The sequence below is a fragment of the Somniosus microcephalus genome, chromosome 31 (genome assembly GCF_052327205.1).
Source record: "Somniosus microcephalus isolate GS21.2 chromosome 31, FLI_Smic_1.0, whole genome shotgun sequence".
Lineage (NCBI taxonomy): Eukaryota > Metazoa > Chordata > Chondrichthyes > Squaliformes > Somniosidae > Somniosus > Somniosus microcephalus.
The window spans coordinates 33,287,451-33,312,224 of NC_141017.1; the positions used below are offsets into that span (position 1 = coordinate 33,287,451).

At 47.0% G+C, this 24,774-nt stretch overlaps 1 protein-coding gene across 2 annotated transcripts in view; it reads right to left on the reverse strand.

The window, feature by feature from the left end:
- The window catches only part of LOC147097722 (nuclear receptor subfamily 5 group A member 2-like), a 73,356-nt gene that overhangs the window by 29,864 nt on the left and 18,718 nt on the right, over positions 1 to 24,774 (reverse strand). For both annotated transcript variants that reach the window (XM_085971760.1, XM_085971759.1), the window contains exons 2-4: positions 20,424 to 20,539; positions 9,038 to 9,179; positions 5,471 to 6,126 (exon numbers count right to left, since the gene is read on the reverse strand). In XM_085971760.1, coding sequence (XP_085827886.1) covers positions 5,471 to 6,126; positions 9,038 to 9,179; positions 20,424 to 20,539 — 914 coding nt within the window. The remainder of the gene's footprint in view (positions 1 to 5,470; positions 6,127 to 9,037; positions 9,180 to 20,423; positions 20,540 to 24,774) is intronic.

The following is a 24,774-nucleotide window of genomic DNA, read 5'->3' on the forward strand; positions in this document are numbered from 1 at the left end:
GTGTGCCTCAGTGCCATGAAAAGCGGACAACTTACCGGCTGGGTCAGTGGGCGAGCCTCGTCTCCTTTCCCTCACAAAAGGTACTTAGGGAGGACTTTCAGTTGCAGCTCCTGGGCTGTAACAGAGCCAGCCTGGGCCGAAGGGATTCCCTTTCCTCGGGAAAAAAAAAACCCTATCCTGTTTACTCGGATTGTCAGGACAGTTCCTGAGAACAAAAGTGCCATCGTGCAATGGTAAGCAGACGAACCTGCGAACAAAGAGCTTTCTTCCTGTTACAGAACACGTCCGCTGTTCACCCCAAGCCACAGCTGCTGCTTCCTCACTTCCAAACCAAGCAATGGTGCGCAGGCATGCAGCTTTATTATTTTGTTTTGTTAAGGGATATTGGTGTCAGGAATACAGGAAACTCTCGATTTACTGGCAAAATTCAGGAGTAGGTTCAGTTAAGTTTTTCTTCATATTAGTGGCCGTTTCTTGATTCTTGGCTGTGTAATCGGGGGTTTCTGCACTTGTTGCTAAGCAACAGGGACGCTTGATCTGTGGCCGGGGTTCTTGCAGCTGTTGCTAAGCAACAGGGAAGCCTGGATTTGTTGCTGTGTATGGAGCTCTCGTACCTTTTAACTGTAACTCTCTGTAATCCGGACTTTTTGATAAACCGGCACCATGCCGGTCCCGTCGGTGCCGGAGAAAAAAGAGTTTCCTGTACTAGGCTTGCAACAATAACAACAACAAGTTGCATTTATATAGCGCCATTCAACATCGTAAAATGTCCCAAGGTGCTTCAAAGTTTGACACCGAGCCACATAAGGATGTCTCAGGAGAGGTGACCGAAAAGCATGGTCAATGAGGGAGCTTCTAAAGAGTGTCTTAAAGGAGGAGAGAGAGGGAGCGAGGCAGAGAGGTTCAGGGAGGGAATTCCAGAGCTTAGCGTCTGAGGCAACAGAAGGCACAGCCGCCAATGGTGGGGGCGAAGAAAATCAGGGAGGCGCAAGAGGCCAGAATTGGAGGAGCGCCGAGATCTCGGAGGGTTGTAGGGGCTGGAGGAGGTCACAGCGATAGGGAGAGGCGAGGCCATGGAGACATTTGAAAACAAGAATGAGAATTTAAAGGTTTTGCAAGCCAGAAACATCGGGTGCAAAGGAGCTGGCTTCCGGGTGACACCGAATATGATGGCAGATTGTGAGACAGCCACAATCTCAAATAACATTAGATAAAAAAACAGGTGATGGTCATGTTCATTCTTTAAGAATACTTGTTATAAATTATTGCACACTTTACCTTTTTAAATCATATAGTGAAATAATGTGTGGAACTACAGAAAGTCACATTCGCCAGTTGTCCAAGACTTTAGCCAGGCGACAACATCTTAACATTGGAATCTAAATTATCTACCTCATTCTATCAGGAAATTTTCACTTTGTCACCGTATCTCTGCTTTGATGTCCTTATGTGGAGATCAAAGTAAACGTTCTGTCAATGTAATGATTCTTTGATCTTTGATCTAAAGATTATTGCTCAAGATAAAAAATCACGGGATTGGGGGTAATATTCTGGCATGGGTGGAGGATTGGCTCTCTAACAGAAAGCAGAGAGTTGGGATAAATGGTTCGTTCTCAGATTGGCAACCAGTAACTAGTGGTGTTCCGCAGGGGTCAGTGCTGGGTCCCCAACTCTTTACAATCTATATTAACGATTTGGAGGAGGGGACCGAGTGTAACATATCAAAGTTTGCAGATGATACAAAGATGGGACGGAAAGTAGTGAGTGAGGAGGACATAAAAAACCTGCAAAGGGACATAGACAGGCTAAGTAAGTGGGCAGAGATTTGGCAGATGGAATACAATACTGGAAAGTGTGAAGTTATGCACTTTGGCAGGAAAAATCATAGAGCAAGTTATTATCTTAATGGCAAGAAACTGGAAAGTACTGTAGTACAAAGGGATCTGGGGGTCCTGGTGCACGAAACTCAAAAAGTTAGTATGCAGGTGCAGCAAGTGATCAAGAAGGCCAATGGAATGTTGGCTTTTATTGCTAGGGGGTTGGAATATAAAAACAGGGAGGTATTGCTGCAGTTGTACAAGGTATTGGTGAGGCCGCACCTGGAATACTGCATACAGTTTTGGTGTCCATACTTAAGAAAAGACATACTTGCTCTCGAGTCAGTCCAAAGAAGGTTCACTCGGTTAATCCCGGGGATGAGGGGGTGGTCATATGAGGAGAGGTTGAGTAGATTGGGACTCTACTCATTGGAGTTCAGAAGAATGAGAGGCGATCTTATTGAAACATATAAGATTGTGAAGGGGCTTGATCGGGTGGATGCGGTGAGGATGTTCCCAATGATGGGTGAAACTAGAACTAGGGGGCATAATCTTAAAATAAGGGGCTGCTCATTCAAAACTGAGATGAGGAGAAACTTCTTCACTCAGAGGGTGGTAGGTTTGTGGAATTTGCTGCCCCAGAAAGCTGTGGGAGCTACATCATTAAATAAATTTAAAACAGAAATAGATAGTTTCCTAGAAGTAAAGGGAATAAAGGGTTACGGGGAGCGGGCAGGAAATTGGACATGAGTCTCGGTTCGGAATGGTCATGGCCCTGTGGGTAGTGGAGCGGGCCCAGGGGCCGTGTAGCCTTGTTCTGCTCCTACTGTGTTCTAATTCTGTTAGATTTCAGGAGATGGTTTTATTCCTGTTCCTGGCTGGGGTGGAGATCGCCTTTACAGAAGGTAAGTACTGTAGAAAATATAGGGACAGAGTGATCTCCTGGAAGAATTTCGATCGCCTAGATGGGTCGGAGAGGAATTTCCCAGATTTTTTTCTCCCAAATTGGCCATTGGGTCTTTATCTGGTTTTTCGCCTCTCCCGGGAGATCACATGGGTTCGGGTGAGTGATAGAAGATTTGAGGTTAGGATCAGATCAGCCATGATCTTATTGAATGGTGGAGCAGGCTCGAGGGGCCGATTGGCCTACTCCTGCTCCTATTTCTTATGTTCTTATGTTCTTATGTTCTTTACATGGTAAGGACAGACATTAATTAGCGTGGCCTGTTATTGGGTTATGAATACAAGGTACAGGTGTAATACAAGGTGCAAGAGTCACTTTGGTTCAAAACTCGCTCCACTGTGTCAAAGGTTGTGCGTTCAATGCCCAATCCAGGCACAGAATCTCAGCTGGCGCTTTAGTGCAGTACTGAGGGGCTGCTGCACAGTTATGTTTGTCAGCTGAGACTTTAAGCCAAGGCCCTCCTCCCTGTTCAGGTGTCGTAAATGATCCCGGGGCACTGTTGGAAGAGAAACAGCAAACTTGTCCCTCAACCAACACCATCTAAAAACAGATCAACTCGTCATTCACCTTACTGGCTGTTTCTGGGATCTTGCTGTGTGAAGACTGGCTGCTGCATTTGCCAATAAAACATCAGTGACTGCAATTCAAAAAATAATGCATTGGTTCTGAGGTGCTTTGGGACATTCTGAGGACATGAAAGGTGCTTTATAAATATATAAGTTTGTTCTTTCTGTCTTTCTTTCATTCTTTCTTTCTCTTTCTCTCCTGTTCTCTCCCTTTCTCCCTCCTCTTTTGTAGAAGCTTAGTGCCAATGACATGAGCAAAAACTACAACATAAAGTCAATGGAATAATCGCCTTCCATGCCTCTCAGAACTCCACTTACTGATATTATGAAAAAAACATGAGTGAATTGTTGCAGTAACTAACTTATCATTCACATCTGCTCAATTTTGCTGTCTCCAGGACCCTTTGTACAAATAATGGCGGTAAGTGCAGAAAAATCACTTGATTTATTACGGGATGCCTCACGCGCTCTGTCCCACGCGTTCTGTCCCACACGCTCTGTTACACGCACTCTGTCTCACGTGCTCTGTCCCACGTGCTCTGTCCCACACGCTCTGTCCCACGCGCTCTGTCCCACGCGCTCTGTCTCACGCGCTGTCACACGCGCTCTGTCCCACGCGCTGTCCCACGCGCTCTGTCCCACGCGCTCTGTCCCACGCGCTCTGTCCCACGCGCTCTGTCGCACGTGCTCTGTTACATGTGCTCAGTAACACATGCTCTATCCCACGTGCTCTGTTACACGTGCTCTGTTACACATGCTCTATCCCACGTGCTCTGTTACACGTGCTCAGTAACACATGCTCTACCCCACGTGCTCTGTTACACGTGCTCAGTAACACATGCTCTATCCCACGTGCTCTGCTACATGCGTTCTGTTACACGTGCTTGGTAACACGTGCTCGGTAACACGCGCTCGGTAACACGTGCTCTGTCACACGCGCTCGGTTACACGCGCTCGGTTACACGCGCGCGGTAACACGTGCTCGGTAACATGTGCTCTGTCACACGCGCTCGGTTACACGTGCTCGGTAACACGTGCTCTGTCACACGTGCTCTGTCACGCGCTCTGTCACATGCGCTCGGTAACACGTGCTCTCTCACGTGCTCTGTCACACGCGCTCGGTAACACGTGCTCTGTCACACACGCTCTGTCACACGCGCTCTCTCCCACGCGCTCTGTTACACGCGCTCTGTTACACGTGCTCGGTAACACGTGCTCTGTCCCACGCACTCTGTTACACGTGCTCATTAAAACACGCTCTGTCCCACGTGCTCTGTCCCATGCGCACTGTTACAAGTGCTCAAACCCACGCGCTCTGTTACACGCGCTCTGTCACACGCGCTCGGTAACAAGTGCTCTGTTACACGCGCTCTGTCACACGCGCTCAGTAACACGTGATCTGTCACATGTGCTCTGTCACACGTGCTCTCTCCCGCGCGCTCTGTTACACGCGCTCGGTAACACGTGCTCGGTAACATGTACTCTGTCACACGCGCTCTGTTACACGTGCTCTGTCACACGCGCTCTGTCACATGCGCTCTCTCCCACGCGCTCTGTTACACGCGCTCGGTAACACGTGCTCGGTAACATGTGCTCTGTCACACGTGCTCTGTTACACGTGCTCGGTAACACGTGCTCTGTCACACACGCTCTGTCACACGTGCTCTGTTACACGTGCTTGGTAACACGTGCTCTGTTACACGCGCTCTGTTACATGCGCTCGGTAACACGTGCTCGGTAACACATGCTCTGTCACACGCGCTCTGTTACACGTGCTCGGTAACACGCGCTCTGTCACACGAGCACTGCGCCTCAGCACTCGCTGAAATTATGTTTCATACACCGAGTACATCTCGCAGTCGAGGACGTTGATAAATGGCTCGAACTTCACTCTTGTGGTTTATGATGTGATCCGAACCCCTTGATGCGTTACTGAATTATAACACACCCCTGCCTGTGTACTAGCCTGGATTGAATGTGTAGCCAGGGAGAGAAGGACTGAAAATTCTTAGTCAAGATGCTGTAACCTGGGTTATGATCATTTTTGGTGAGCTATCAACATTGACTATGTGGCTACCAATTAAGGTCATAAAATTCATTCATTTCCTTGAGTATTGCATTACCTTCAGTTCCTTGAAGTAGATGCTGCTTCTGGCCCACTCCACCAAGGAGAATAAGGTTTGGTCAGCCATTTTGCACATGATTCCAAATGTGTTGAGCCTCTCGTGCTTCCCTCTGGTGGTTTGCTCCTGCTGCAGGTAATTTAAGATCTTCGCCCGGACCTGTGCCTCGTCCGGTTCGCACTTCACCAACTCCTGTATCAACTGCGGCACGGCTGCAGATGAACCGGGCCGGTAGGCCTCGACGTACGGATGGCCGAGCAACGATTCAGGGGAGCCCGGGTAGCTGGGGTCCATGTATTCCGACTTGACGTGACAGCTCGGGAAAGGGCCGCACAGCTGGTACCCTGGCATGGTGCCATGTGCCGCAATGGACATGTTGACCGGCGAAGTGCCAATCAGGTTGCTGCCGTAGTCTCCGGCCGACGGTGACAGGCTGTTGTAGCTCAAGGATAAGCATTTGGATGCTGAGTGTAGGCTTTCGCTGGCCATGGGTGCGGTCAGGTCCGTTGGTAGGCATGGCATCACGTAAGAGGTAGGATCCAGTTTAATTCCGTTGCCATGAATGAGAGCTTTCTTCTGCTGCTTCAATGCCCTGTCTTGCTTGTACAAGGGTCCAAACTTATTCCGACCACCCCGCATTCGATCCGCTCGCACAGCTGTCAAAAAACATAATAGTGGGAGACGTAAGAAAACTACTAGGCACTTGGTCTAAGCGTTAAACAAAGCTTTAATCAACTGTTTTACAACATGGAGGTCTAGTTGTGTCCTTCACTAGTTCCTGTTAAGAATGTCCTGTGCAAGCTGGGCCCGTGCCCGAGTATTTATACTCTCCCTGGACAGCGCCACCCGCAGGCCGCTCAGTTGATTCATGTCAGTGGGTTTTATAACTATTGATCAACTTGCCTGAGAGCAGGTAAACGCGAGTATTACGATTTTGTACATTGTCAGCTCAGGGCACTAATGTTTATAAAAGTTTCCAACTCTGATCTGCGTCTTTCCTTTTTCTCCCTTCCTTTTTCTCCCCGCCTCTCCCGATGACTCTGATTCCTGCTGGAGCCCAGTTCTCAAGGGACACGGTCCTCTTCGCTCCCTTCCGCCACCTCGCCCAAGAGGCCGTTGTTCTGTGTGAGCCCAGACGGTGAATGTAGTCAGGATCCTGGCGATCTCACCTCTGAGCCTGATCATGTCCTCGCCTGTCCTCCATACACACATAAAGGCTGATGCCATGATCCCAGTGGGGAGGCACAATGATAAGAAACCCAGGATGGAGAATATCAATTGTTGCAAGGGTGCGAGAGAAGGCTGGAGGCTACAGGTAATCAGGAAAACGCTTTCTTCCATCTTGTCCTAGAGGACGAGAGATGTACGAGAAGAGCCTCTAGCTACGGGTAGATTATAACATACAACATGTGTGTATTTATCTGTATGTGCAGAAGTCTAAGTGTGTGTGTGTTTTCCAAAGTTTTAAGCAGATGATGCTCTTGTACATATGAAGCCGTCCTGTGTCCCAACAAAGCCTTTGTTCCCTATTCAGCAAATTTCAATTGATATTTGTTACATTGCTCACTGTGACCAGAGGCGATCACGAGCATTTAACCAAGGCCCTGTCTATTCACTTAGTTTAGTGGGTAACTCTTAGATGGAAGTCAGTGAGAAGCGCTCTCGCCTCTGAGTCAGAAGGTCGTGGGTTCAAGTCCCCACTCCAGAGACTGCAGCAAAAAAATCTAGGCTGACACTCCCAGTGCAGTGCTGAGGGAGCGCTGCACTGTCAGAGGGGCAGTGCTGAGGGAGCGCTGCACTGTCGGAGGGGCAGTGCTGAGGGAGCGCTGCACTGTCGGAGGGGCAGTACTGAGGGAGCGCTGCACTGTCAGAGGGGCAGTGCTGAGGGAGCGCTGCACTGTCGGAGGGGCAGTACTGAGGGAGCGCTGCACTGTCGGAGGTGCCGTCTTTCGGATGAGACGTTGAACCGAGGCCCTGTTTGCTCTTTCATGTAAAAGATGCCATGGCACTATTTTGAAGAAGAGCAGGGGGAGTTCTCCCTGATGTCCTGGCTAATATTTATCCCTCAATCAACATCACTAAAAACAGATGATCTGGTCATTATTGTATTTCAGTTTGTGGGAGCTTGCTGTGCGCAAATTGGCTGCCGCGTTTCCTACATTACAACAGTGACTACACTTCAAAAGTATTTCATTGGCTGTAAAGCGCTTTGGGACGTCCTGAGGTCGTGGAAGGCGCCGTGGAAATGTAAGTCTTTTTTTTATAACCTAAAGCCGCGGTCTCCCAGTGGCTTAGCGAGTTTAGCCAGTGAGCAGCTGAACCATGCGGACAAGGACGGTCTTAGGATCGAGTCCTAGTCTCTGCTGAGTCAGCTAATCTCATCCAGAATGATGGGAAGGGATACTGCAGTTGGGCTCAGTGCCCTCTGTTAAGGAGGGGGGAACTGGCCAGACGGAGCGAGGATACAGATCAGCCACCATCTAATTGAATGGTGGAACAGGCTCAATAAGTTGGCTGGCTCCTGTTCCTGTATTCCCATTCTTGATCGCAATCCATGACCTCGGTTGAAATTGGCTGTGACATGAATCAGTCATTCATGAAAGAAAGACTTATGAAATAATACTGAGCGGCCTGCAGGTGGCGCTGTCCAGGGAGAGTATAAATACTCGGGCACGGGCCCAGCTTGCGCAGGACATTCTTATCAGGAACTAGTGAAGGACACAACTAGACCTCCATGTTGTAAAACAGTTGATTAAAGCTTTGTTTAACGCTTAGACCAAGTGCCGAGTAGTTTTTTTAAATCAGGGTGTGTGCGCTCTTCAGGGTGAGGGCAGGATTAGGCACCACTGTGACGCTCCCTCCGGTTAAACTGCCCACCAAGCTCAGTGTCTGCGCTCGCACATGATTGGTCCCCGGTTGTGCAAGTTACGGGAGGGTGATCAGTGTCCATGGATCCATTCTCCAACAAGGAGTCAGGAGGAAAGTGGCAAAAGAAGGAATGATTTAAAAAAAAACTGAAAGCACACTGCAGGGTCAATGAGCATCAGAAAGAAAAAAAAATTAACTTTTCTGATGGGACCCTTCACTGACAGACATTGCCCAGATTTCTCTTTCAGGGGCTGAATGACCTGTTGTGCATGTTCTGAGCATTTCCTGTTAAGAAAGGATATTTACCTTGTTTTCAAATCCCTCCATGGCTTCGCCACCTCCCTGTCTCTGTAATCTCCTCCAGCCCTACAACCCTCCGAGATCTCTGCACTCCTCCAATTCTGGCCTCTTGCACATCCCCAATTTTCATCGCTCCACCACTGGCGGCCGTGCCTTCAGCTGCCTGGGCCCTAAGCTCTGGAATTCCACCCCCCCCTAAACCTCTCCGCCTCTCTCTCCTCCTTTAAGACGCTCCTTAAAACCTATCTGCCCTAAGACCTCCTTATGTGGCTCGCGCCAAATTATGCCGGATAATCGCTCCTGTGAAGCGCCTTGGGACGTTTTACTAAAGTTAAAGGCGCTATAGAAAGGCAAGTTGTTGCTGTTGTGAAAGAAAATGAATATGAAATATATAATTACCTTCCAGCTTCATTCCGACACTCAAACACTTCTGGAATCGACAGTAAGGGCATCGTTTCCTTTGGGTTTTGTCAATCTGACAGTTCTGGTTTTCTACACAGGTGTAGCGTTTGTTATTCTGTACAGTCCGTTTAAAGAAGCCCTAAAATAGAAGCATACACACGGCTTCTTAATTTAGTTAATCAACAACACTTCCTCCGAGCTCTGGAGAGGCAGCTGTCCACACAAGGCATGTACCAGACTAGGAAGTGGTGCTTTGACCTTTTACTTCCAGCCTGAGGTCAGCCAGAGATTTCAACTGTTTCCGTAAGGCCATCTAGAGGAGCATTGCCGTTTTAGCTTATGATGTCATTATTCATTGAGCTTTGTGTGTATAGAGCACTGGCTTGACCCCACAGTGCACAGCCCTGCTCCCCTTTAGTACACGTAGGACATGTTGACTTTGGCGAGGGTACAGAGGAGGGTACGGCACTGCTCCGTAGTGGAATAGGGTGTTGGAGCAGCAGCCTGGATATCAGGGGACCAAATTCCACCTGAGCAAGTTGTGAATTCAATAAAGCTGGCCATTTCCGGACAGCGCCAGGAAAGAAAATGATGAGGAAAGCTGTTCGATTGCAGTAAAATCTTAACTGGTTCACTAATGTCTTAAGGGAAGGGAACCTTCCACCTCCTACCCTATCTGGCTTACAGGTAACTCCAGTCCCACAACTACATAGTTGACTCTTAATGCCTTCTGAAAGTAGACGGGGTATAAGTTTGTCTTGGGCGGTAGCCCAAAGGGGGTGATAGCGAATTGGCAGCCCATTTTGTAGTCCGCCCGATTTCCTTTCCCATTGACTTCAATTAGCTGCCAATGTGCTATCACCCACTTTGCGCTCTTGCCCCAGACGGATTTAAGCTCCAATGCGTTAGTGTCTCTGGTGAAATAGTGGGCAAAGGAATTTCAGACAAACTCGTTAAAGCGCTCATTGCTAATATCACACCTTGAGCTTTGAACTGTGATGTGCATTCCACGTAGGGAGTGAAGATCCACCAGTGAGTCACCATGAGCCACGCCTGCTGCATTGTGCGGAGACGGGCTTTATTGCTTTATGGATAACTCGAGATGTCTCTTTGAATCTTTACCAAGAAGCCATGTTTTAGTATCTGCCTCCTTGCCCCACAGTAGCTGTCTGTCAACCCTGCGTGGAGAGACCAGTTTGCACTGGTTACTTACACAGACTAATGAAGGCTGTGTCCTTTTGAACTCTAGTTATCAACGATCATTAACACCGCACAGGGAACTTAACCAGAGAAGCAGAAGACACCCCTTCATCTTTTGTTCCTTGGCCGATAATTAGGCTGCTGTTGTACAAGGTGCATTTGGAATGTTTATTCTCTTCAGAAATTCGAATGTGGTTTGAGAAAGTCACTGCCAAGAGTAACCGAGGTCCTCCTGTGTGACTGAGACCTCAACGCTGGGACATAGAGGGCTTCTGGGATCTCCATCTCTTACCATAAGCAAAACAGCCCTTTCCTCAGTAGACAATCTCAAAAATCATAGGCCTAGAAATTCGATCGCGCGGCACCCATTTATCGGGCGAAAAACAGGATGCTGCAGGACCTAATACGGCGGGCGGTACGCGCCCGCACGCAATGCGCCGACAGTGTGTCGCACGCCGTATTGGTTAGGGTGCCTTGTAGTCGTCCAGGTTGCCTGGCCAGAAACTGTGTTAAGCCCATTGCTTATGCAAATTGTGGGGGCCTAACTAATGCCCGTTTCAGGCCACTTTGTGAAATTCGTTTGTGACTGACCAGAGCACGCACTGGAGAGCAGCAGCCAAATCAGCGGTTCTTAAAGGGACAGCTAGAGGCTGCCACCCAAATTGGTAACGTTCAAGTTACCGTAATGTGGAGCCAGGAAGAGCAGGTGTCCTCCTCTTGGCCCCACATTAAAACTGCTGATGGCCACCGCTCACCACCACCACCATCCCCACTCCCGATTGCCCCTCCCCTCTCTGTGGCATGTCCCACTGGTCGCAACACAAAAGCGCCCAGATTGTGAGCAACGTTCCCTGCGAGCTGCGCTTTGTTCCGTGTGGCCTGTTTCTTTTAGAGCGTGGTCCCTTTAAATTTCAGTGGCGAGGCCAGTGAGTGGCCTGCACGGGACCTTCCCCATTACTTTGCGGCCGCACGACCGGCGCAGCTTAGAGGGAACATTGATTGTGAGGCAAATTGACTGAATTGGCAATCTCACTCGGAAAGGCCTTCAATTAAAAAATTCTCATCCTTGTTTTGAAATCCCTCCCTGGCCTCGCCCCCCCCCCTCCCTATCTCTTTCATTTCCTCTAGCCCTACAGCCCTCCCAGATCTCTGCACTCCTCAAATTCAGACTTCTTGAGCATCCACCATTGGCGGCCGTGTCTTCCGCTGCCTGGGCCCTAAGCTCTGGAATTCCCTCCCTAAACCTCTCCGCCTCTCTCTACCTCTCTCCACTCCTTTGAGACACTCCTTAAAACCTACCACTTTGACCAAACTGTCTTAATATCTCCTTATGTGGCTCAGTGTCAAATTTTGAAGGTAAGCATGCAGGTGCAGCAGGTGGTTAAGAAGGCAAATGGTATGTTGGCCTTCGTAGCGAGAGGATTCGAGTACAGGAGCAAGGATGTCTTGCGGCAGTTGTACAGGGCCTTGGTGAGACCACACCTTGAGTATTGTGTGCAGTTTTGGTTGCCTTATCTGAGGAAGGATGTTCTTGCCATGGAGGGAGTGCAGCGAAGATTCACCAGGCTGATACCTGGGATGGCAGGAATGACGTATGAGGAGAGATTGGGTCGATTGGGCTTATACTCGCTGGAGGTTAGAAGAATGAGAGGAGATCTCATTGAAACTTACAAAATTCTAAAAGGACTAGACAGACTAGATGCAGGGAGGATGTTCCCGATGATCGGGGAGTTCAGAACCAGGGGTCACAGTCTAAGGATAAGGGGTAAGCCATTTAGGACAGAGATGAGGAGGAATTTCTTCACCCAGAGAGTGGTGAACCTGTGGAATTCTCTACCACAGAAGGCAGTGGAGGCCAATTCATTAAATATATTCAAGAAGGAGTTAGATATATTTCGTAAGGCTAAAGGGATCAAGCGATATGGGGAGAAGGCAGGGACAGGGTACTGAATTTGGATGATCAGCCATGATCTCATTGAATGGCGGAGCAGGCTCGAGGGGCCAAATGGCCTACTCCTGCTCCTATCTTCTCTGTTTCTATGTTTGTTTGATAATCGCTCCTGCGAAGCAGCTTGGGACGCCTTACTATGTTGAAGGCGCTACACACATGCAAGTTGTTGTTGTTGTGAAGACCTTACTTGATACAGGGGCCGATCATTTATACATGAAGTTATTTTTGGGACGGAGCAAAGAGAGGTTAAATCCTGCCAGTATCCGTGCTGTACCTGACCTGGAACTGCTAGATACTGACACTGGATGGCAGAAGGGGAACAAGTGTTCATTTGTCAGCACTGGAACTCGTTGCTAAGATAAGTTTTGTTGAAAATCCCTTCATAATTAATGGGTATGTCTGATAAAGACTTGTCATCGATTTCTCATTACACCAAGACCCACGAGAAAGGAACATCCTGTTTATAGCGATCATTGTTTGACAGTCTTGTTTCTCTCCTCCTCCCCCCTGCCCCCCACTAACCTCTACGCTAATTTGTCGATAAGCAAATCCTGTTTAGACAGCAAAAACGCTTTACAAACTCTCTTAAGCAGATTGTTGCTGGATATGACAAAGGATGCCTCTCCCACTGGCCCCTTCCCCCCCCCCGCAAAAGAGTGATGAGTTTGTAGGGGAGCGTCCTAAATTGACAGCATTTTCACAAGAGCATAAAGAGCATCGTAAGGCAGAGAAAGGGTAGTTAATGTGTCTTAGCTAGTAATATGTTAAAAAGCTTACATAATCATTATAAATTACTATGTCAACATTTATAATGGAAACTTGTCACATTCTAATTACACCCCTTTGATGTTTTCATTTTAGAAATTTCCAGACGTCCCCTCAAAATTAAAACTGGGAAGTGTGAAACCCAATTTACTCTCCCTCTGTTGACAGATCTTCTCAGTGGTCGCTGACTGACTGGTCCCTAGAAACCAATATGTGTGGGTCTGAGCCACACAGCCAATTGAGAAATGGTCTCTGTTCCTGTAGCAGTCAGTCGTGGCTCAGTGGGCAGCACTCTCTAGGTGGGAGAGGCCAGGAGTGGACAGGCGCTGCTGGGTGCTTGATTACTGCAGGGAGTTGGAGTGAGTTTGTAAAACGTTGATGGTGGTTTTAGGGCCTTTTTGGTCCTTAAACAGCAGCCAGATGGCTGCTGAGGGGCCTGGAGTGCCGGGACGTGTTTAATCAGGGGAGAAAATTTTGGGGGAAGTGATTAAAAAAGGCCCAAAGATTTGGGCCGGGACCCCAGGAGGTTTGGAAAAGAAAACACGGCGGTGGTTCAGTGCAAGGATAAGGAGATACGAGCTTGGGATATTATCCAGGCGGCACATGAGGACTGCGGCGAGGGAAGCTGCTTTGCCTGCCAACCAAAGCCAAATATTGGGTTCGAGGTGATGGTCAGTGGCCGAGAGGAGGTGGAAAGACTTTTACTGAGTTTGAAGGTTGGAGATAAGTTCTTGGAGTTATCTCTGCTATATTCTGAAGAGGTGGTGGTTTCATTCTTAAACCTGCCGGTTTATATTGAGGATGATGTGCTAATCAAAAAGTTGGAGTTGTGGGACATTAAAATTTGCTCGGCAATAAAGAGGAGATACTATCCAGGAACGCGGGTAGCAGATGGAGCGCGTTATGTAAAGGTGTGGTTTCCAGGGGGGGTGAAGTCATCGCTGTACAGCATGAAATTCGAGACAATGGAAGGAGTGCAATACTTCCGGGTACTGCATGATAACCAGGTGAAGGTTTGTTATTATTGTCTTGGACACGACCATCTTGTAAGAAGCTGTCCAGACTTGTACTGTTAGAACTGCGGCGAGTCTGGACACATTGCTCGGAGCTGCAGGGCGGAGAGCTGTGAGGTGTGTCACAAAGGCCCCACCCACTGTGAGTGTGAGGCAGAAGGAAGCCCCTTGAGTGAGGAGGAGATGGGAGAAGGAGAAGGAGCAGGAGGTGTAAGTGGAGCGGCTGGAGGAGCGGAGCAGGCGGAGGACACAGCTGGTGAATGGAAGGAGAAAAGAGTGCAGGAAGAGGCAGAGAATTGCAGAGCAGAGAACAGGATGGAGATGGTGGAAAACACACCAAGTACAGTGGAAAAGGACAAAGACAGCAGAGGGCAGCAAGGGTCGAGGGCAGAGTCGAGCCATAATACGGCTCACTCTCCCTAAAGAATCTGGTGTCCGCAGGGGGAGAGGAGGCAGGAGTGGGGTGCAGGGTAATGTGTAAGTACTCCAAAGAAAGATGGGGAGTCAGACATCTTGGGGAGCAGGAAGACAAGGAGAGGGTGCAAGAGGCAGGAGCCTTAAAGGGGCAGGAGGACGCAAGCGGGGAGACAAAGATGCCAGAAGGGAGTAAGATAGGTGCAGATACGCCATTGTCCCAGAGAGACAAGAAATGGGGAGCAAGGGTCAGCAGTGGAGATTAGGCCGAAGGGAGTGGCACTGTTGGAGAAACCATGATAGCAACATATAAGGGAGATTATGTATCTGACGGGGAGCAGGGAAGGGAGGTTACAGAAGAGCTCGAGAGTGAGGAGTCAGAGGGGGACAGAGACATGGAAACATAGAAACATAGAAGATAGGAGTAGGTGTAGGCCATTCGGCCCCTCGAGCCTGCGCCGCCATTTAATGAGATCATGGCTGATCATCCAAATTCAGTACCCTGTTCCTGCTTTCTCCCCATATCCCTTGATCCCTTTAGCCTTAAGAAATATATCTAACTCCTTCTTGAATATATTTAATGAATTGGCCTCAACTGCCTTCTGTGGTAGAGAATTCCACAGGTTCACCACTCTCTGGGTGAAGAAATTCCTCCTCATCTCTGTCCTAAATGGCTTTCCCCTTATCCTTAGACTGTGACCCCTGGTTCTGGACTCCCCCGCCATCGGGAACATCCTTCCTGCATCTAGTCTGTCTAGTCCTGCTAGAATTTTATAAGTTTCAATGAGATCCCCTCTCATTCTTCTAAACTCCAGCGAATATAAGCCCAATCGATCCAATCTCTCCTCATACGTCATTCCTGCCATCCCAGGTATCAGTCTGGTGAATCTTCGCTGCACTCCCTCCATGGCAAGAACATCCTTCCTCAGATAAGGCGACCAAAACTGCACACAATACTCAAGGTGTGGTCTCACCAAGGCCCTGTTCAACTGCAGCAAGACATCCTTGCTCCTGTACTCAAACCCTCTCGCTATGAAGGCCAACATACCATTTGCCTTCTTAACCACCTGCTGCATCTGCATGCTTACCTTCAGCGACTGGTGAACAAGGACATCCAGGTCTCGTTGCACTTCCCCTTCTCCCAATCTATTGCTGTTCAGATAATCTGCCTTCCTGTTTTTGCCACCAAAGTGGATAACCTCGCATTTATCCACATTACACTGCATCTGCCATGCATCTGCCCAATCACCCAACCTGTCGAAATCATACTGGAGTTTCTCGGCATCCTCCTCACGGCACACACGCCCACCCAGCTTTGTGTCGTCTGCAAACCTGGAGATATTACATCTAGTTCCCTTGTCTAGATCATTAATATATATTGTGAATAGCTGGGGTCCTAGCACCGATCCCTGCGGTACCCCACTAGTCACTGCCTGCCACTCGGGAAAAGACCCGTTTATTCCAACTCTTTGCTTCCTGTCTGCCAACCAGTTCTCTATCCAAGTCAGTACCTTACCCCCAATTCCATGTACTTTAACTTTACACGCTAATCTCTTATGCGGGACCTTATCAAAAGCCTTCTGAAAGTCCAAATACACCACATCCACTGGTTCTCCCTTATCTATTCTACCAGTTACATCCTCAAAAAATTCCAGTAGATTAGTCAAGCACGATTTACCTTTTGTAAATCCATGTTGACTTTGTCCGATCCTGTCACTGTTTTCCAAGTGCTCTGCTATTACATCTTTTATAATGGACTCTAGCATTTTCACCACTACTGATGTCAGGCTTACCGGTCTATAATTCCCCGTTTTCTCTCTACCACCTTGTTTGAATAGTGGGGTAACATTAGCTACCCTCCATTCCATGGGAACTGTTCCAGAGTCTATAGAATTTTGGAAGATGACCAGCAATGCATCTACTATTTCTAGGGCCACTTCCTTAAGTACCCTAGGATGTAGATTATCAGGCCCTGGGGATTTATCGGCCTTCAATTCCATCAATTTCCCTAACAACATTTCCCTACAAATACTGATTTCATTCAGTTCCTCCCTTTCATTAGACCCTATGTTCCCTGACATCTCTGGGAGGTTATTTGTGTCCTCCTTTGTGCAGACAGAATGAAAGTATGTATTTAATTGGTCTTCCATTTCTTTGTTCCCCATTATAAATTCCCCTGATTCTGACTGCAAGGGACCTACGCTTGACTTCACCAATCTTTTTCACTTGCCATTTTCTATCCACCATCAAGCCATTAAGTAACGTTCCCCAATCCATCCAAGCCAACTCGCGCCTCATACCATCGTAGTTTCCTTTATTTAAATTCAGGACCCTAGTCTCTGAGTCAAATACTTCTCTCCATCTTAATGAAGAATTCTATCATATTATGATCGCTCCGCCCCAAGGGGCCTTGCACAACAATATTGCTAATTAATCCTTTTATCATTACATAATACCCAGTCTAAGATGGCCTGATCTCTGGTTGGTTCCTCGACATATTGGTCCAGGAAACCATCCCGTAAACACTCCAGGAATTCCTCCTCCACAGTATTGTTACTAATTTGGTTAGCCCAATCTATGTGTAGATTAAAGTCACCCATGATGACTGCTGTGCCCTTATTGCACAGTGGGGGGTGGGGTGGCATCATGTAGAAAGGGAAAGGTTAGTGAGAGGCAGAAGGAGGGAGAAGGGGCAGCTCCTCGGCCCAAACCTAAGGTAAGTAAGAGGCTGAAACTGCAGGGGAGGTTCAAACAGGAAGTGAAAAAGAGCCGGAGGCTGCAGGAGAAAGCAACAGCAGCCCGAAAAGTTGGGAAGGAGCATGAGAGGAGGGACAGGCCAGAGATTAAATAATGGGGGGATTATCAGGCACACTTTCCTTATTCGGAGCCATGATTACTGATCAATTTTTAAAGTACAATAGATTAGTATATGTTATGGGAGACAAATTAAACTTCAGGTTTTGATGTTAATACTGTATGTGGTGGAGGAATGGCTGTGCAGAGAGGCGGAATGGATTTGTATGATACAATGGAATGATCATGATGTTGTAAATGTTTTTAATGTTCAATAAATAATATATTTTTTAAAAAGTGGGTAGCGCACTCGCCTCTGAGTCAGAGGTTCGTGGGTTCAAGTCCCACTCCAGAGACTTGAGCACAAAATCTAGGCTAACACTCCCAGTGCAGTGCTGAGGGAGTGCTGCACTGTCAGAGGTGCTGCCTTTCGGATGAGACATTAAACCGAGGGCCCCGTCTGCTCTCTCAGGTGGACGTAAAAAATCCCACGGCACTATTGGAAGAAGAGCAGGGGAATTCTCCCCGGTGTCCTGGGACAATATTTATCACTTAACCAACACCTAAAAACAGATTATCTGGTCATTATCACATTGCTGTTTGTGGGAGCTTGCTGTGCGCAAATTGGCTGCTGCGTTTGCTACATTACAACAGTGACTACACTTCAAAAGTACTTCATTGGCTGTGAAGCGCTTTGGGACGTCCTGAGGTGGTGAAAGGTGCTGGAGAAATACAAGTTCTTTCGTTTCTTGTACATTCCATTGGTACTTCTCTCTAATACTTATCACCGTTAATTTACAGAAATGTAATTCCGTAATTCAAATCAGAAAGTTAAAAGCTGGGGGCGTTGAACACTGGAGAGCTCCTTACACTTGGGGCTTCTTTTCTGGTTGAGCAGGGATTGAGATCCGTCACCACTATTGTCTTGCCCAGGGTATTATTAAAGGAGAATCTGCAATGCAGATTAACACACCTACCAGTAAACCAGGTGAGGCGTTAAACCGAGCCCCTATCTACCTATTCAGGTGAATCTGAAAGATCCCCAGGCACTATTTGAAGAATGGGACTTCTCCTAGTATTCTGGCCAACATTCCACTCTCAATAAACACCAGTTTTAATTTTTTTAAAACTGATTAACCGCTCATTCTGATTTGCTGTCTGTGGGGTTAAGCTCGATGTGCATTGGTCACCTCATTTCCCGACATAGCACTGACTACACTTCAAAAGTAATTCATCAGTTAAGATGCGCTTTGGGACATCCTGAGGATTTGATAAGGTGCTATATAAATGCAAGTTTTGGCTCTCCTGCACTCTGATACATCATCAGAATTTGCATATTTTATTTGCCTTTTTGCAGAAACATTAATATATTCGTAGATTATAGCCTATCCAAAATCGAGAGAAAATTTAATTAACATAATTTATTTTCTTGCTGTATTATAGAGTAAATAAGGAGGGACTGTTTCCAGTGGTAGGAGGGTCGGTAACCAGAGGACACAGATTTAAGGTGATTGGCAAAAGAACCAGAGGCGACATGAGGAGAAATTTGTTTTACGAGTTGTTGTGATCTGGAATGCGCTGCCTGAAAGGGCGGTGGAAGCAGATTCAATAGTAACTTTCAAAAGGGAATTGGATAAATACTTGAAGGGGAAAAGATTTGCAGGACTACGGGGAAAGAGCAGGGGGAGGGGGGGAATGAGTGGGACTAATTGGAGAGCTCGTTCAAAGAGGCACGATGGGCCGAATGGCCTCCTTCTGTGCTCTATGATTCTATGATAATGATTGCTAACAACTAGCCCTCAACTTTAGCTGTAAAGAGAACAATATTTATAGGGGAAATTGCTGCTGTTTCTGTTAGGGATAGATTGTAACCTCAAGATTAATCGTGATACAGGAAACTTTTTTTTATCCGGCACCGACGGGACCGACGTGGTGCCAGTTCATCAAAAATTCTGGATAACCGAAAGCTATAGTAAAAATACGGAGCTGAGAGCTCCGTATAAAGCAACAAACCCTGTTGCTTAGCAACAGGTTCAGAACAATGGCCACAAGTTGCAAGTGTCTCTGTAGCTTAGCAACAGCTGCAGCCACACCCTTGCACAGCAACAGATGGAGGAAGGCAAGTAATAAAAGTTACCTGAACCTACTCCTGAATTTTGCCGGTTAACCGAGATTTCCGGTTATTTAGGTGCCGGTAAATCGAAAGTTTCCTGTACTTTCATGATGGAATGGTATTTTCCAATCCAAATTGCAGCAGTGCATTACATCACAAGATAATTGCGGATGAGCGAAGGCCCTTCGGCCCATCTTCATTCATCCATTCAGAAAGATCTTAATGTTCCCCCATTGTTTATATTAAATAATTCCAGTGCTTTTGCCTCTATTACGCTATCTGGAAGTCTATTCCACGTGTGGATCAATCGTTATGTGAAGAAGGATTTCCTGATATCAGTCCTAAAATGACCTTCTATTGGTTTGAACCCATGTGTCCTATATTTGCAAACTAGCCGTAAAAGCTTCCCTTGCCAGTTATAGGAGGAAGATGCAACTTTAGCACATTCTGGAAACCTCCAGGCATGTTTTGTGGGTGTCAATTACCACACAAAATGTAACAGTTGCAAAATATATATATATATATATATAGTCAAGCACAAGACATCTTGTTAGTTCTCAGTCAAAGGAACATTGTGATCTAGAAAAGCTAGAGGCTTGTTGCAAGTTCCTTCGGTATTCAAGAGGCTGAGGATTTGCTAAAAATAACTGAATAAACAGCGAGCTTTGTTACACGGAGTTCCATTCCTCACAGCTGTTTCACAAGGATGCCCTTGGAGCAATATCTCTTTTAGTGCCATTGTTTTCATAGCACCTTTCAACCAAGACGTCTCGACTCCTCTCTTGGAAGTCTTTGACGTATGCTGGGGGCATGGTTCTGTGGGCTCAATATCTCTCCCAAACGTTCATTTTTTTCATGCGTGACCCTGAACTATTCCACATCGGCATCACAGCCGATCTCAACCTTGTCCTTACCAAGTGTTGACACATTCCAACAAGTCATTGGATAGAGACCAGGAGCTGATTTCTACCCTCCTTTCTAGCCTAAGGACACTGAAGGCAGTCAACCGGGGCGGGGACGCGTGGGATTGAACTTGGGAGTTTCTGGTCTGTATGGCTCAGTACGACACCCTGTGGTATCTTTAGTTTCATCGCAAATGAAAAATCTCTGACATTGGCTTAGAACATTTCATACCTTACAACTTTCACAAGTCAGAAGGCCATAGTGGTATCCCGAGACTTTGTCTCCACAAATTGGGCATAATTCCTCATATACAGCTTCAAATGGGAACTCCATTTTAACCTGGGGATCTAGGATTCAAAGAAACAGAACGTCATTGATGTCTTCATTTTACGTAGAATGAATTCTTTCCTCTGTTGACGTCTCAGCCCTCGCTTCTTCTTCGGTCCACGCATTGTGGGCCCCACAGGGTGGTTGAAACAACTGGTATTAATGCAGCTGTAACTGGTCGATTTTGTAAAAAAAAACAAAGAGTATGGAGAAATAAATAGCTTGTAATGTCTTCACATGGCAACAAGTAATCCAATTTCTACATTCAAAATTTGAAAAATTTTGGTCACCGGTTTGCCCTTACATCTCTTTTCCTGAATTATAATAGGCAATAGTTGTTTAGATGCCGGCAGCCCTCCAATCCCCAACTATGTGGCCATTGTTCATGTATAAACCTGGACCATGATATTTGACCATGATAGTATGGCTGTTACAGCTTCCAATGATGGGTACAGTTGGCGAATGGCTATAATACTGGACTAGCAACCCAGGGATGATGAGGTCCAATGCAATCACGGCAAGTTGTGAAACTGAATTCAATAAATCTTATAATTTGTGGGCCAGCGCCAGAAAGAAAATGACCATGAAAAGCTGACAAATTGGCCTATAAACCCAAAATGGTTCACCAATGTTCATCAGGAAACCTTCTATCCCTCCCTAGTCTGGCCTACACATGACACTATGTGGTTGACTCCCAAAGCCCTCAGGGATGGCCAGGGTCACCCGCATCTCAAGGTTAAGTGGGAATAACAGCTGAGACTGATCCTAACCTCACCAGGCATAAACACGCTCACACACACACCCACAAACGTGCACACGCAAACACGCTCACACACACAAACACGCTCACACACCTAAACACAGACACATGCACACACAAATAAACACGCTCACACACACACTCACAAACGTGCACACATGCAAACACGCTCACATACACAAACACGCACACACACCTAAACACAGACACACGCACACACAAATAAACAAACACGCACACACACCTAAACACACACACACTCACACACAAATAAACAAGCTCACACACACAAACACAAATAAACACACACACACTCACACACAAATAAACAAGCTCTCACACACACACAAATAAACAAGCTCACACACAAACACGCCACAGACACAAACATGTGCACACATGCTCACTCATGCATGCACACACAAGCATGTGCAAACCCGCACAAATGCAAACATGCGCACACACGCACGCACACACACACATGCATACGCACACCTGCACACACACGTGCGCACACGTACACATTTCAACCAGAACTCTATGGCTAATCCCAAGGATTTGGAATCCCATCCTTAACCCAGGAATGCTGTAGCCAGGTGTAGCACCACCACATTTAGCCCAGTGAAAATCAGCCAATTAGAACAAGGTCTATAACTTGGGGCCTTTCTGGTCCACATGGCTCAGTGCCACAGACTGAGCCCACTGGTGACACTTGCTGTTTAACTGATGAAACTAGAGCTTAAAAGACTACCCCTTTTTCAAATAGTATTGAGTAAAGTTCATGCAACGAAAATGCTCCTTTATGTATGTTTGTTTGAGAAACATAAGTTCAGGGCTATAGTGCAGGACAGCTCCTGGAGAGAAAAAGTGAAGATATGACAGGGTAAATTCAGTGATCCCCGGCACAGGCACGATGGGCCGAATGGCCTCCTTCTGTGCTGTATTCTATGAGCTCCTCCCCAAAATCAAACCTTATGAAGAGGGAAAAATGACCGAGACAAATGGATCCCTCTAGGGGGCACGTGTTGCTCTTCACAAATATCTAGCTAAATCTCAGATGTGTCTCCAAACTCGTATGGCCAATCTGTTTTTTTCAACGACTGTGATAAGCACGAAATAGGATGGCTGCACAAGACTTGCTAGTACTTTTGAACTCAGTTATGGCAAACCTAGATACAGAGAAACCAACTGATAGTGAAAGAATGCCTGTGCTATTTCTCCCCTTTACTCAGTAACTTCTTTCAAAGCAACCAAAGCAACCAAAGATGTGCGGGTTAGGTTGATTGGCTATGATAAATTGACCCTTAGTGTTAGGGGGATTAAATACGTGGGGTTACGGGGATAGGGTGGGATATGTGTTGGTGTAGGGGTTACGGGGATCGGGTGGGATATGTGTCGGTGCAGGCTCGATGGGCCGAAATGGCCTCTATCGGCACTGTGGGGTTTCTGTGATTCTGTGAACGCTAATGACTACAATTTAAAATCAAAGTGATAATCTTCTGATATTTGGCCAGTGCAGAACAGCGCGATGTAAATGTAAACTAACACTTCTGTGCAAGGTGCTTTCCCTCTCCGCTTTTTGTACTCGACCATTTTCTTCCAGCTGCTTCTGCGACCGAAACCAATGGCTTGACGTTTTAAAAAAAAATATTTGTTCCTGGGATGTGGGGGTTGCCGGCAAGGCCAGCATTTATTGCCCGTCCCTAATTGCCCCTTGAGAAGATGGGGGTGAGCTGCCATTTCAGAGGGGCAGTTAAGAGTCAGCCACATTGCTGTGGGTCTGGAGTCACATACCGGCCAGACCGGGTAAGGGCGGCAGATTTCCTTCCCTAAAGGACATTAGTGAACCAAATGGGTTTTTACAATAATCTGATAGTTTCATGGTCACCATTACTAATTCTAACTTTTTAATTCTAGATTTAACTGAATTTAAATTTCCCAGCTGCTTTGTGGTGGGATGTTGAATTCACATCACCTGGATCATTCGGCTTCTGGATTACTAGTCCAGTAACATAACCACTATGCTACAGTGCCCTGAAGTTGCACTCTTTACTACTAGTAAGAAGCCCATTAACTAATTTATAGGAAATTCCTTTGTCCACTATTTTAACTGAGGTTTTAAGCCCTTTATTTTCAAGAGATTGAAATAGAAGATTGAGCAATTTCATACGGATGTGTTCACTTTAATATCACACAGTGTGATTTCAACATGAAATGAATGCGGGAGAACATCCCAGAAATATGGACAAGGGCGGGGAGGGAGAGGTGGCCAGCAAGCGAGAAGTGCACGGAACAAGTGGAGCAGGAGGCCAAATTCCACAGTCAAAAAGGTAGATTTTAAAACTGCAGAAGAGAGGTGAGAGGTTTACGGAAAAGATTCCTCAAGGCAGGTGTGTAGTGGGTGAAAGATCAGCATGTGCCGGTGTTGAGGAGAGAGTGGCGAATTAGCAGTAATCCAGAGTCCGTGGTAATGGAGGGTGCGAGCCGGAAGGTGAAGGATCATTTCCAACATTTCCGCCATGCACTAAATGGTGAGAAAACCATGCGCAGTGTATGTCCGCATCTCCAATATGGACTCCTAGTCAGCAAGGTGTCACACCAGCAGCTGAAATCAGGTGATCATCCCTGTGATTTTATTTTAACAGATGACATTGCTTTAATTAATCTTCCTGAAATTCCTGGTAATCTACCAGCACATGGAGGTAAATAAGAGACTTGACAGGACCGAGAAGGTAAACGCGGAACAGAGGGACGGGCACGGGTTCAAGGTCGTGAAGGGGCAAGTTTAGGACAGATACCAGGAAGTATTTCTTCATACAGAGTGTACTCGACAACTGAAACAGGTTTCCAAAAAAGGTGTTTAAGACCAAGAGACTGCACTCATTTAAGAAACAGCTCAGTGATGCAGTGGGAAGATAGTAGGGTTGATATCCTGGAAAGTTACCCGTGTGTTTTTTTTTGCGAGGTCCTCTGTTACCTGCGTCTGTTTTCACATCATGGTCTGACTTTTCCCTGTGGGTCACTCTGACCTTGATTCTTTTGCCTGCTCCTGGATCTCAGTCTGTGGATCACTCTTACTGTCACTTCACCATTCTCTGTTTCTCAGCTGACTGCACTCTCTCACTCTAAGCCTGCCCACTCTCCCACTCTCCCAGTCTGCTACGCTCTCTCCCTATCTCAGCCTGCTGACTCTCCCTGTCAGTCTGCTGCATTCTCCGTCTCCCATTCTGCTGCGCTCTCCCTGTCTCATTCTGCCACATTTTCCCCATCTGTTTATTGCACTCTCCTTCTCATTCAGCCTGCTGCTCTCTCTGTCTCTCAGCCTGCTGCACTCTCTCTGTCTCTCAGCCTGCCGCACTCTCTGTCTCTTGGCCTGCCGCACTCTCCTTCTCATTCAGCCTGCTGCTCTCTCTGTCTCTCAGCCTGCTGCTCTCTCTCTGTCTCTCGGCCTGCTACACTCTCTGTCTCTCAGCCTGCCGCACTCTCTCTGTCTCT